We start from the raw sequence: 12,350 nt of genomic DNA, 5'->3' as shown, positions 1-12,350 counted from the left end.
CATAGTAATCATTTCAATTGTTGCCTGCTAAAGTGGACTAGTTTAATTTACTTGTTTAACCCCAAATATTAAATGCTATGATGTTTTTTGAAATATAAATATTTAATATTTCACTAATATCAAGAAACCGGGATGATATAAAACATAATATTCTAATAGAATCAATCTAAGAATTAAAATTTAAGAACTGAAATGTAATTAAAAAAAATTGAGCAAAAAAAACATAAAATAAAAATTAACACGTTTCTGATACCCTAATTAATGGGCCCACTATCCCTGGCTCATCTCAATCCCAAATGGAAGACAGGCCCATCAAAAGTCTAATTATTCTTCTATAAATACTAGATTTGAGTGTTCAGTTGATCAGTTTTTTTTTAATACTTAGAATTAACAATATTAATTTTGAAATTGAATTAAATTTTATCCTTTGACCGAGTTATTGACGAAAGCTTCTTGTAAATAAACCCGGTTCACGAGCGTACAGAAAGAAGCCCTATTGGAAAATTTCAGCCCTATTCGTCTTTCTCGCCGCGTCTTGCAGCCCAAAACCACGGCCACTGCTTAAGATCACCGCAACATCTGAAAAGCTAGTGCGCCGCCCCAAGTTTATTTGATGGGTTCGTTTTTTTTTCCCGATTGATTTTCATTCTATTTTTTTAATCTGTACCGTTTATCTGATTTGAAAGGAGTAAAGGGATTGCTTTTTGTGGAAGTTGTATGTGTGGATAATTGTGATATGTTGATTTTTTCAACTGTCCCATTATTTTGTTGATGTTTTGCTTTGTGTTAACTGATATAGATATCGAGGAGGATATCAAGGCGTTGCAGCTTGATTCATCAGGTATAATTGTCGTTTAATTCAGTTCCCTACGTAATTTATATTGTTACTATTGTTTAACTTCTCAGAAGTTAAAAGTTAAGTTTTTTGATGATTTTTATTTTATTCTTTGTCTGTGAGATCATAAAGGTTGTGTTTTGATGAAGAATTTTGCCTACTTTACCGTGAATTCGAAGACTTTTGCTTTATTTCATGGTTTTGAGACTTATTAATGTATTAACTTAACAAAAAAAAAATCATGAGTACGTATTCAAGAATCTGAATATTCATTATTTTGTAAACAGAGGATTGATAACTATCTTTTCAAATCAAAATCCTTGGATCCATCAGAATCCATGCATTGTTGTTTGTAGTGTACACTAGAGTGTTCTTGTCGTTGCTGTAATGTTTGCGATGTCGTAATTTATTGCTCGCAGAAGATACGCTTATTACTGACAAGGGAGATGGGAAACATGATGTAGAAATAAACCCGGAGGTGGATAAAGGTAGGTCAAGCTACATATGACGTGTATAGTAGATCAGAGGAAATTTTTTATCCAGATTTTATGTTTTTTTTGTAGCACTATACGACATTTCTTTGTGATTTATGCTTGAAGATTGAGGATTATGTCACAAGGATTGCTTTTAGTGATTTTTCTATTTTTATCCACTATATCCGACATCTGCCATTTTGAAATCAGAACTCATATTTGGCTTACCATATTCTTCTTTATAATCATGACAAGAAAATTCGAAACTAAAGAAACTGAATAGATCACCTAAAGATTATTGTGTGTTCCCATATATCTTTTATTATTAATTTGATCTTCAACGCATGCACACATAATTTAGTATCTAAAGAACAAGGTTATAATTTATTGATCTTGATTCTCATGTATAAAAAGTGTTCATTTTGCTGATGGCTTTAGGTTTGGCCAGCACAACGTGTACAAACTCCAAACCATTGCAAGAAGAGCATAGAGATGCGTATGAAGGTAGGTAACTACGGAATCTAGTGTTTGATTGGCATTGTCCCCATGCGACCGCTTGCAAGTAGTCTGATAATATTATCTCCTCTTCCTATGGCATTTAAATGCCATCTCTGTAAAATTTATTTTGATGGCATAAAGGTGTATTATGTTACATAATCTTCGCTTGGGTTGTTCTGTTTTTACTATAAAAAATGAGTAAATGTATAATAATATCAAGAGATGATATCTTAAATAATCACCTTTTGATTGCTTTTTTGTATCCCAATACCCTTTTTTTTTGTTCTCACCTTATTTTTTATTCACTTGCATTTTAAAGTATAATTCTTTTGAGTTTTGACGAGGATAAATTGTTCACGCTAATGCTGAATTTGCACAGATAATGAATGTTCATCAAAACTAACCTATCGTTTAATATGATATAATAATAACCTTTAAGACCTCCTAATTTCACCACCATAAAAAAAATATTTTTTCCACTTTATTGCATATTACAGATAACAAATAAAACTTATTATTATTATATGTTAAAACACCACTAATGCTGCCTTATGCTAAATTATTATCTCTCTGCAATCGTTTTTTTTCGTTTGCCTAGAAATTCTCATATCATTAAAGGCCTCTGTGATTTTATTTTATTTTATTTTATTGTTATAGCTTCTGTTCTTGAGTGGATGCTACATTGAATTGTGATTTTTCTTTTTCAAAATTAAGTCTATTTTAAGGATCTTATTTTATGTTTTGACTTTTGTTTGGTCTGTTCAGTCAAAGAGAAGGAAATTTCTGCTCCAGCGCATATTGTGGATGAGGTAGAGAATAAAAAAAGACATTTGAATGTTGTATTCATTGGCCATGTCGGTAAGTGAATTTTTCCTCAATTCAGAGATCCATATTAATTGTTTATTCGTAATAATATGGAGTTTTTCCTTCCAAATGTGCTCTTAGTGGGAGAACATGACCTACCCCTGTGTGTTTATTCCTGATATCCTCTGGCTTACAACTCTGATGCCATATCTCTTATTGTTGTTATCATTTTCCTTGGGTTTTGATTATACTCACTGCTTTAAAACTACTCAATATTTCATCGCTTACTCTTTACTGGGTTTCAAAAAGCGTAGGAATGAAACAGGAAAATGCCCCCCACCCTCAAAAGAAAGAAAAAATACATTCAGAATCTGAATGCATAGGACTTCGGGTTGTGATTAGATTGTTGCTGCTCTATAACATATCAATAATCAAAGTTTGTCGTGAGGAGCAACATTATTCATCTTGTCTGCAGATGCTGGCAAGTCAACAACTGGAGGGCAAATATTGTTTCTCAGTGGTCAAGTCGATGACCGAACTATCCAAAAGTATGAGAAAGAGGCAAAAGATAAAAGTAGAGAGAGTTGGTGAGTGCTTACTTGCTTCTTAATTTTTGCAGCCATCTCTCTGTTGGATATCATTTCCTAATCTAGCTTCAGTAGTACTGATTTCCCTTATTTAATCCAAAAACTAGGTACATGGCTTATATCATGGACACGAATGAAGAGGAGAGAGTTAAGGTACTTATCTGTGGCTTTGACTACTAAGGTTAAATGTCATGTGTTATTTGTCCTCCAAATGCATTTGAATGTGTGAAGAGATGAGTTGCTTGTTGCCCTTTTTTCTTTTGTAGGGGAAAACAGTTGAAGTTGGTCGAGCTTCATTTGAAACGGAAACTACTAGATTTACGATATTGGATGCCCCGGTAATTTCTATTTTCCTTTTATTTATTGCTTTGTGATTTCTGTTTGTAGAAGTTCTGCAGTTGCAATAAATTTTGATCGCAATTTTTTTATGTTTTTAAAGCTTTAAACTAATTTCACCTTTATTCTAACTCGATCCAGATTTTTTATCTGAAATTTTATATTAGTTCCGAGGGAGTTTGTAAATGCAGTGAATTTTAACTTAAATATTTAAAGTTGCATTATATATGACATCAACGAGGTACACTTGATTAGAGCATTTGGTTGCCATTTTACACGCCAGTTGATTTATCTGCGCTTCATGGTGGTGTACATTTGATGTTAAACGTTGGTACTTCAGGGTCACAAAAGCTATGTACCTAACATGATCAGTGGAGCATCTCAAGCTGATATAGGTGTACTGGTAAGTACAATACTTAGTCAGATTTTGATTTCTTGTTCTTTTCCTTTTAATCATCTTGTGATCACAGGTGATTTCCGCCAGGAAGGGAGAATTTGAAACTGGTTATGAGAGAGGTGGACAGACACGCGAACATGTCCAATTAGCAAAGACTTTAGGTGTTTCGAAGCTTCTTGTTGTTGTGAACAAAATGGACGAACCTACCGTGATCTGGTCAAAAGAGAGGTGCCTTTTTCTTAGTGTTTGAGAGAGCATTTGGAAATCCTGTATGTTATATTTGCAATGTGTTGCTGCTGTTTTGTCATTGCAGATATGATGAGATTGAGTCAAAAATGTTACCATTTCTGAAGTCCTCAGGTTACAATGTGAAGAAAGGTAAATTCCCTGTTGGATTACATTTTTCATACTGATGATGCGTTCTTTCTTTCACATGGAGTATCAGATTGACACTGTTTTTATTTGTTTATTATATTAGTATGTGTTTGTTATGGAGTTGTGTTACTCTGTTCCTATTTTGAATTCCCTAGCTTAATTTGGTTCCTTTTCTGAACCATGAAACTAAGAGGCAAGAAAGAGGTTTCGTTCAGGATTCAAATTTTATAGAAATGAGGCCACATTTACATTGCAAATTCTTTCAGTTAACAGAATTCAGCTTCATGCCTCATGACATGACTTGTGTGTAACCTTAAATATATGATGCAGAAGCTCTTCAAATTATTGACCTGTGCCATGTCAGACACCGACACTATTGGAAAGCAAAAACATCTTTGACATGACACGGATGTGTGTTGGACATGCCAAGGAGCGTGTCCATGAATTAATAGAAAAAGAAAGAAATTGAGTACAATGGAGAAGGATAAAGGAGTGTTGGACATAATTTTGAGATTTTGGTCTAATTTTTAGTATTTTTCAGAATTTTAGTGTAAATTGTTAAAATAATCATTTTTTAGTGATCCTTTTTTTTAATAATTATATCAATTTTAAAGCATGAGTAAATGATTGTTTTTAATTTATCTTTATTTTTTATTTTAAAATGAGATAGATTTTGTTTTTTAAAACTCATTCAATAACATTCATCTTCTTTAATTTTGATAGTTTTACTTGATAATATCGGTTATTATTTCTATATACAGTTACATACCTTTATATGCATTATGTATGTATAATGTATATATGTGTCCACAATTTTGCTGTCTTGTCCTTCAATTTTTAAGAATTCATGCATCTTGTGTCTGTCTCTGTTCATAACCTTACTATGTATCCTGAAATCAATATTGAATTGCCATGGTGATTAAAGACTTCATAACACGTGAAGCCTTATTTCAGGAAATAATCTAATTTTTTTTTTTAAATGTGAGCAGATGCTTTTCTAAATAACGACTTTTTCATAAAAATTATCTATTGGTGTCCTTATTAATGTACCGATCATAAATTCTTTTTATATTTTTGTCTATGGTTTCAGATGTACAATTTCTTCCTATATCTGGTCTGATGGGTACAAATATGAAAACAAGAGTGGACAAAAATGTATGCCCATGGTGGGAGGGTCCATGCCTTTTTGAAGCTCTTGATGGTGTTGAAGTTCCTTTACGTGATCCAAAAGGTCCATTCAGGTAGAAATATTCTGCTATGCCTTTGTCTTCTTTGGTTTATCTTATTAGATTAAAACTATGCACTGCTTCTTCGTTCTTGTTTTACTTGGGAATGTAATCACGACATACATACTTTTCGTCCTAATGTCATGTGCTCGGTAGAATGCCCATCATTGACAAATTCAAGGACATGGGAACTGTTGTTATGGGCAAAGTTGAATCCGGGAGTATTCGTGAAGGCGATAATATGATGATCATGCCAAATAAGGTGTTTTTTTACCCCATATTTTTCGTACTATCAAAAAATTTATTTTATGAATGCATGAACCGTTTTGGGGTTAAATCTTACGCTTTGATAATTTTCAGGTCCTGGTGAAAGTTCTTGCCATCTTCTGTGATGAAGATAAAGTAAGTCGAGCAGGACCTGGTGAAAATTTGCGAGTCAGGGTTTCTGGGATTGAGGAAGAGGATATCATTTCTGGGTTTGTCTTATGCAGCGCGGGTAGGTAAAATTGGTAGATTCTCCCAAGTTTAATCTAGTACTCAATGAAGAATCCTTTTGAACATTATACCTTTGATTTTGTACTACACAAATTGTGGGGATCTGTGACGTTGCTCTATTGGCATGGAGATTGCAACTTGTCCCACGGGAATTGAATGTATTATGCTGAATTGAAGTTCTCATTTGTTGATCGTCCAGAGTCGTAACTTTGTGTTGTGCTTTGATCTCTTCTTTGCATTTTTTTGGTTTAGAATTCATGAATGACAAATGCATATCAATAGCTTTCTACAGAAAATTAAGTAGAAAGATTCTGAATATCGATGAGGTAGCTCCTTCAGAAATTTTCGTGGTCAATATTTACTAGTTAAAGGAGAGAGTCGCAGAACATAGACAGTGTTCCTCTCTGAGTTCAATGACAGCGATTCTATTAATATTTATAATTATTAGTCCCACAACGTCATTCAGGTTTCTGAATGAGTTCAATGGGTGGTAGTGTTGGCTCCATGTACTTCATTTGGTTGCTCAATTGTCGAACTTGTGAATTTTGTTGCTTTATTTATTTTATACCAATGTTATTTGATTGTGTTTACAGCGAAGCAAATAGCTGCTGTTTCTGACTTTGTTGCCCAGTTGCAGATTCTGGAGTTACTCGACAATGTATAGTTTTTTCTTTGATCCATTTACCTATGTTTTTTGTCTTAATCTTTTCATGGGCATACTTGTCTGCATATTCATGTGCATGTTTTTTCATTCATTGAATTGCTTTTCTATCGTATCTGAAGATGTATGCTTCTCATGTTAGGCAATTTTTACTGCTGGATACAAGGCTGTTTTGCACATCCATGCAGTCGTGGAGGAGTGTGAGATTGTTGAGTTGATGCAACAGATTGATCCCAAAACTAAAAAACCTATGAAAAGAAAACCGCTCTTCGTGAAGAATGGTGCAGTTGTTGTATGCCGCATTCAGGTTAACAAAGTTACACAATCTTCTTGTAATAATACTTGTATCTGGTGTAAATTTATTTGAAAAATGTATTAGCTTCTTTCTAAAATTTGTTTTATCTAAGTGGAACTGATCTATCAATTTATGAGATATGCAGGCTTAAAAAGCTGATTGTTCTATGATGTCTGTGCTCTCTGATATGTTCAATAAATCCTAATCTTGGTGTTATAGTTCTCTCTGATTTATGTATTCAAGGGATTGACATAATTTTTGTTGCTACATTTTTGCCTCTCAGGTGAATAACTTGATATGCATTGAAAATTTCTCTGATTTTCCTCAACTTGGACGGTTCACTCTTCGCACTGAAGGTTGAAAAACATTTGGCCTTGTGTAAATTACGATTCTCTGTTGCTGCTTACTCAACCTTATTAAGTTTACTTAAAATTCGTTTTTCTGACAGGGAAAACTGTTGCTGTGGGTAAAGTAACTGCTCTTATCACGGCTGAGAGTGCATAAAACAATTTTTTCACCAGGTGAGGTTATGTCCCATTTCAAACAGTACCAATCTTTTGTAGCTTTCTGATGAAGCCTCGAGATTTCTGTGTTGTTACTGATTGCTGTCAAATGTCTCTTACACATCGATGTCTTGAAAGCCTTCTTCAATCCAAAAGGATCCAAGAAAATAACGAATTGGCCTGCAGTTTCCAAGTGACTAGAGTGTTCCTTCAAATGCATTCATTGTTTTCTGTTATGTGGTTACTGTTAATTTAACGGACTTGCTGAATATTATTGCGCCTGAATATTACCTACCCTATTTAAGCGATGGTGTCATAAATTTGCAGGTAACCATGAAAATGTTCTGTCTCGAAGTGACAATGTTGGTGTTTCCTCACATTTGACCTTCCAACAACTTTCGGAGGTTGGTTATCTGAGTAATAATGGTTATTCTTCCGGGGCGTTTTACTACACCTGATGAGTTTTTTTCCCAATGGATGTCAATTGTGGTGGGAATTCGAGTCCTCTTTTGGTAACTAGTGCCTAAAGACCGAGTGTAAAGCTTGTGATATTCCATAGATATAAATCGTGAAATCTTGTTTATTATTTTTTGAGACAAATTTTAGTTATACGATGATTGTGATTATCATAATCAACTTTCACATTATGCTAGCAATTCAAGAATCAAACAAACAATGATAACCGAAGCATGCGAATGCTCATCCAGGAACAAAATGAAGAAATTCAAAAACTTTTTAGAAAATATGAAGTTTTAGATGTTCATTGATGACTGTTTTAACATAGCTCCAGTCCTACTTATTCTCATAAAAAAACTAGTATTTAACCAAAAGAGTCCACCCTTACTCAAAAGAGAACTCGAACAACATGCTGTGCTGGTATTTCTCGCGTGGGTGAACCACCACTGAGGGGAAGTTTGGTTGATTGATAGCATTTGGAAATCCTTGTGTTTCGAGACATGCGGCAGCATGTTTATTGTATACTGCACCACCTTTGCCAGTGATTCCGTTAACATAATTTGCAGTGTAAAATTGCATGCCAGGAGCATTAGTCCACAAATTTAGTGTCCTCGAGCTAATGGGATCCTTCAGTTTTGCAGCATGCTTCAATCCCAATTTCTCGTCTCCACAGTCAAGTACATAGTTATGGTCGTATCCCATCCCAACCTCATGGATACGGCTACCAATCTTATTTTCAGCTGTGAAGTCAAATGGAGTGCCTTTGACAGGAATGATCTCCCCAGTTGGAATAGTGTGTTGATCCACGGGAGTAAGATGGTTTGCATATATTTGTATGGTGTGATCAAGAATGTTACCAGAATTGTGACCGGCCAGATTCCAATAGGTGTGCTGAGCTAAATTGATCAGTGTTGGCTTGTTTTCCGGCACTGCTTCCATGTCAAGTCTCAGTGTAGTCTTGGAAGTAAGTGTGTATGTCGCAGTGAGAGAAACATCACCTGGATAGCCTGTAATAAAAATATACAAAAGAAATGGTAGTATAAACACTGGTTCTGTTGGTGTCAGCAAAACCAAATACAGGGGGTTACCTTCCTCTCCATCCCAACTCTTGTACTTGAAGGTAATTGATGGATTATCACCCTGCTTATGCTCCACAACATCCCAAATAACCTTGTCGTATCCCTTGTGCCCACCTTCAAAAGAGAAGGTTCAAAAGATTGTATGGTGTTAGAAAGTCGGAAATTTTCAGGAAAAATACATCACGTGGCCTTCTAGATATAGATTTGTCGTCATTCCAAACAATAATATATGCAGCCTCAGCGAATGTGAAAACACAATGCACTTTCTTCCTCTTAGCTTTATTATCATCATATCTATACCAAACAGCCATACCATGATATATCCATTAGCACAATAAAGGCCAGCAAGCAAACATAAAAGACAAATATACAAATGAAACAGTCACTACCTGATCTATCATACATTACACGAAACTGTGAACTAAACAATCCGCGATTAACATTTGCGATTCACGCTTAATGTTTGAGCTTTATTAAGAAGCTGAAAGGCCTTTACCAGCATGGTGAACTTTTACACACGTTTTCTCTCTTCAAAATAACATCACCCGTCAATCTGATATCAAGCAAGTACACAGAAGAGATCTGATGACTGTGAGGAAGGCTAATTATGAAGAATAACAATTTTTCCTTCATTTTCATGGGTAAGAATCAATTTACCATATGCGAGACAAATAGGGCTCGGCTCTAAAACTATGAAGCAAAACAACACTCGAGTTATATAAATTCTTCTTGAGCTACATTTCATTCACTCATGAAGAAATATAAATATATTCATCTTCTTTTAAATATATTTTATATCCAGAGAATTTGATTCTGGAATCTACAAAGATTTTTACTTTTCTAAAGTTAACACGGATGTATAGCAGGCCGATAAAAAAATCCATCAACAGTCAACATCAATAAACATCCACAACCAAGAAACATCAACTTCACATGACATATCATCGTTATTTGAGACACATGTTCAAGGCAAGACAATTGCTTATTGAAATGAAGCCAGATGCACCAACATATAATGCCACATAATCTAGATATGAAATAAAAATACTAAAAACAACACATTTTACTTCTGTTCTTCAAAAACTATTATACAATAAAACAAATACTATAATGTACAACCGAATATCAGAAGTTACTATGTTGAATTTCACAATAAATTAACAATCCCCGCGATTAAGACAAGTTGGTGTTGGCTGGTTTTTGTCCTGCGATTGTCCAATTAACATGAATGTGTACATGGTGGATATTATTTGATATATTTTCGGCTTTCGGCTTACAAGTACAAGGGTTTGCTAAAACTAGAACAATGATTCGGGCAACCTTGTCATCCCTCGCTCCTAGGCGATCACATTAAATAGCACACACCATATCAAAATAAACATATGCATTTGATGAAGAATCACAATAATACAAATAGATTTCCAAAAACCCTCAATCGCGAGTACCATGGAGACTGTTCGGAGGCTTGTTAACAGGTAATGAGTATTCAACACCATTTAGAGTAAACTTCCCAGCTTTGATCCTGTTTGCCACCCGACCCACGATGCACCCAAAGTAAGGAGAAGCCCCTTTCTGTACATAAACATAAAGGGGGGAATACCATATTCAGAAAAGGAAATTAATTCACTCGTAAAAATTCATGCCCCACAAACAATCGATGCCCCAAGTCAAAATGAAGAGTGCGAAGTGACAACAAACAAAGAACAACAACGAGTACCTTTATTTACCCTCGACAACACGCCAAGATTCAATTTTTTCACAAGAAAACAGCAAGATCGAAATCAAATTCACAAGGGTTTTTTAAATAAATAGATATAAAAATGTCACTGACCAAATATGGCTCGAGCGTGTCAAATCCCAGAACAACATCAGCCAAATTCCCTTCAAATGCAAATACAAAAAAGCAATAAACAGATATTCACACTTATTCCTTCTTCAAAAATATAGTATTTCTCCATGATTTAGAAGGCCAAATTACCATCTTTATCAGGTACAAACAAGGAGGTGATCGTGCAGCCAAAATTGGAGACATGGACTTGCATAGTGCCATTGTTGAGTTCATAGATCTTGGCCTCTGCCATTGACTTGATTCAAGACTTCTTCTTCCAGTTATTTATTTCCTTCGATTGTGATCGATGGCAGAAATGGCAGAAGGGGGGAGATTATATCGAGAGGACTCGGATTCAGGTGTGGCAGTGCCGTAAGAGCTGGCCAACGTAATCGATGACCAGATTACGAAGATATTTTTGTTTATTTTTTAAATAAGATCGTCATAAAAAATTTCATGAGAAGATGTTACGAATCAATTTTGTGGTTCGAATTTTTTATTTGAGTCATTCATGAAAAAGTATTAATTTTATGCTAAAAATATTACTTTTATTGTGAATATCAGTAAGATTGACCCGTCCCACAGATAAAAATTAGTGAATCGTCTCACAAAATGACTTACTCTGAGATCATAGCAACATTTAAGACTAGGTTAATTTTTTATTTTTATTTTTATTTTTTAAAATAGTTTCATTTTAATTTAATTTCTAATGTTATTTCACGTAAATATTAATTTAAATATAATTTTAGGGAAAAAATTTAATATTAATTAATTGGCCTAGTTAGTTGAGAATGTATTTTGTTTAAAAAAATATTAAAAAAATCAAAATTTTAAAGAGGTAAGAAATTTACATTTGGAAGTAGACAAATCATAGAAAATCAATAATTAAAATTTCCAAAGAAAGTGAAAATATGATGTTTTTTATTTGTCAAATGTGGTAATTTTTAAATTAAAGATAGATAATAAATGAAATTCTCAAACGATGTGATGTGCTTAATTGTGATTGGTTAATTTTTTTAAATAAGATTGGGTTTCCATTGAGGATTTGGATTTAAAATCTTTGATCTTACTCCATTTGTTTGGAGGAGTTCTTATTTAACGTATTTAAAAATTTTAGTTTTTATTTTATAAAATAATTTAACTTCTTGTATCGAAATATACTTTTTACGCTTTTGTCGTGGAAATTGATTTTTTTTGCTTAAATAAGTTTAGAATTATACCCATTTAATAAGCCTGCCAAATATGTTATCATAAAAATAAATAGAGACCAGGGATTACAATTTCTTCCGAATCTGACGAATAATTTAGTATCCGACCCGGATTCAGGAGAGCATGGAGAGGTTTTTTTAGCTGATTAAATAAATAGATAATCGGGTTTTGTTATTTTCGATTATAGCGATGGAGGCAGGTCTTTTTAAAAAATCATACTTGTACATTGCCCGAATATTCGATTAAAATAATATATATTAATATAAATATATATGATTTTTTGGTTGTGATAT

The 12,350-nt window shown here is 33.8% G+C and overlaps 2 protein-coding genes across 4 annotated transcripts; one reads left to right on the top strand and one right to left on the bottom strand.

Annotated features, from left to right (window-relative positions):
• Window positions 1-460: 460 nt before the first annotated feature.
• Window positions 461-8,141, top strand: LOC142553205 (uncharacterized). Of its 3 annotated transcripts, none has more exons than XM_075663298.1 (19): window positions 461-617; window positions 800-841; window positions 1,258-1,323; window positions 1,747-1,812; window positions 2,572-2,664; window positions 3,086-3,197; window positions 3,305-3,350; window positions 3,464-3,535; window positions 3,874-3,936; window positions 4,004-4,158; window positions 4,244-4,308; window positions 5,396-5,546; window positions 5,688-5,793; window positions 5,892-6,027; window positions 6,620-6,684; window positions 6,830-6,994; window positions 7,266-7,338; window positions 7,431-7,503; window positions 7,813-8,141. In XM_075663298.1, the coding sequence occupies exons 1-18, from the start codon at window positions 614-616 to the stop codon at window positions 7,484-7,486; spliced, it is 1,536 nt and encodes a 511-aa protein (XP_075519413.1). In that variant the 5' UTR covers window positions 461-613; the 3' UTR covers window positions 7,487-7,503; window positions 7,813-8,141. The 3 variants fall into 3 exon arrangements, with proteins under 3 accessions (XP_075519413.1, XP_075519411.1, XP_075519412.1); XM_075663296.1 differs by having other exon boundaries at window positions 1,255-1,323; XM_075663297.1 differs by having other exon boundaries at window positions 1,255-1,323; window positions 7,431-7,508.
• Window positions 8,142-8,191: 50 nt separating this feature from the next.
• Window positions 8,192-11,266, bottom strand: LOC142553207 (uncharacterized). The gene is made up of 5 exons (XM_075663299.1): window positions 10,999-11,266; window positions 10,852-10,901; window positions 10,466-10,592; window positions 9,030-9,134; window positions 8,192-8,948 (listed from the first exon to the last, which is right to left on the bottom strand). Exons 1-5 carry the CDS (start codon window positions 11,099-11,101, stop codon window positions 8,326-8,328), a joined length of 1,008 nt encoding a protein of 335 aa, XP_075519414.1. The 5' UTR covers window positions 11,102-11,266; the 3' UTR covers window positions 8,192-8,325.
• Between the last annotated feature and the right edge of the window lie 1,084 nt (window positions 11,267-12,350).

Source organism: Primulina tabacum, chromosome 8 (genome assembly GCF_025594145.1).
Source record: "Primulina tabacum isolate GXHZ01 chromosome 8, ASM2559414v2, whole genome shotgun sequence".
Classification (NCBI taxonomy): Eukaryota; Viridiplantae; Streptophyta; class Magnoliopsida; order Lamiales; family Gesneriaceae; genus Primulina; species Primulina tabacum.
Note: the sequence above shows the minus strand (reverse complement) of the source record. Positions and strands in the feature narration are given on the sequence as shown.

Coding starts and splice junctions, on each gene's coding strand:
- LOC142553205 (XM_075663296.1), top strand. Junction 2,665..3,085: donor TGTATTCATTGGCCATGTCG/GTAAGTGAATTT, acceptor TCTTGTCTGCAG/ATGCTGGCAAGTCAACAACT. Junction 5,794..5,891: donor TGATGATCATGCCAAATAAG/GTGTTTTTTTAC, acceptor GATAATTTTCAG/GTCCTGGTGAAAGTTCTTGC.
- LOC142553207 (XM_075663299.1), bottom strand. CDS start 11,101: ATGGCAGAGGCCAAGATCTATGAACTCAACAATGGCACTATGCAAGTC. Junction 10,593..10,851: donor ACACGCTCGAGCCATATTTG/GTCAGTGACATT, acceptor GTTTATGTACAG/AAAGGGGCTTCTCCTTACTT. Junction 9,135..10,465: donor GCCTCCGAACAGTCTCCATG/GTACTCGCGATT, acceptor TCTCTTTTGAAG/GTGGGCACAAGGGATACGAC.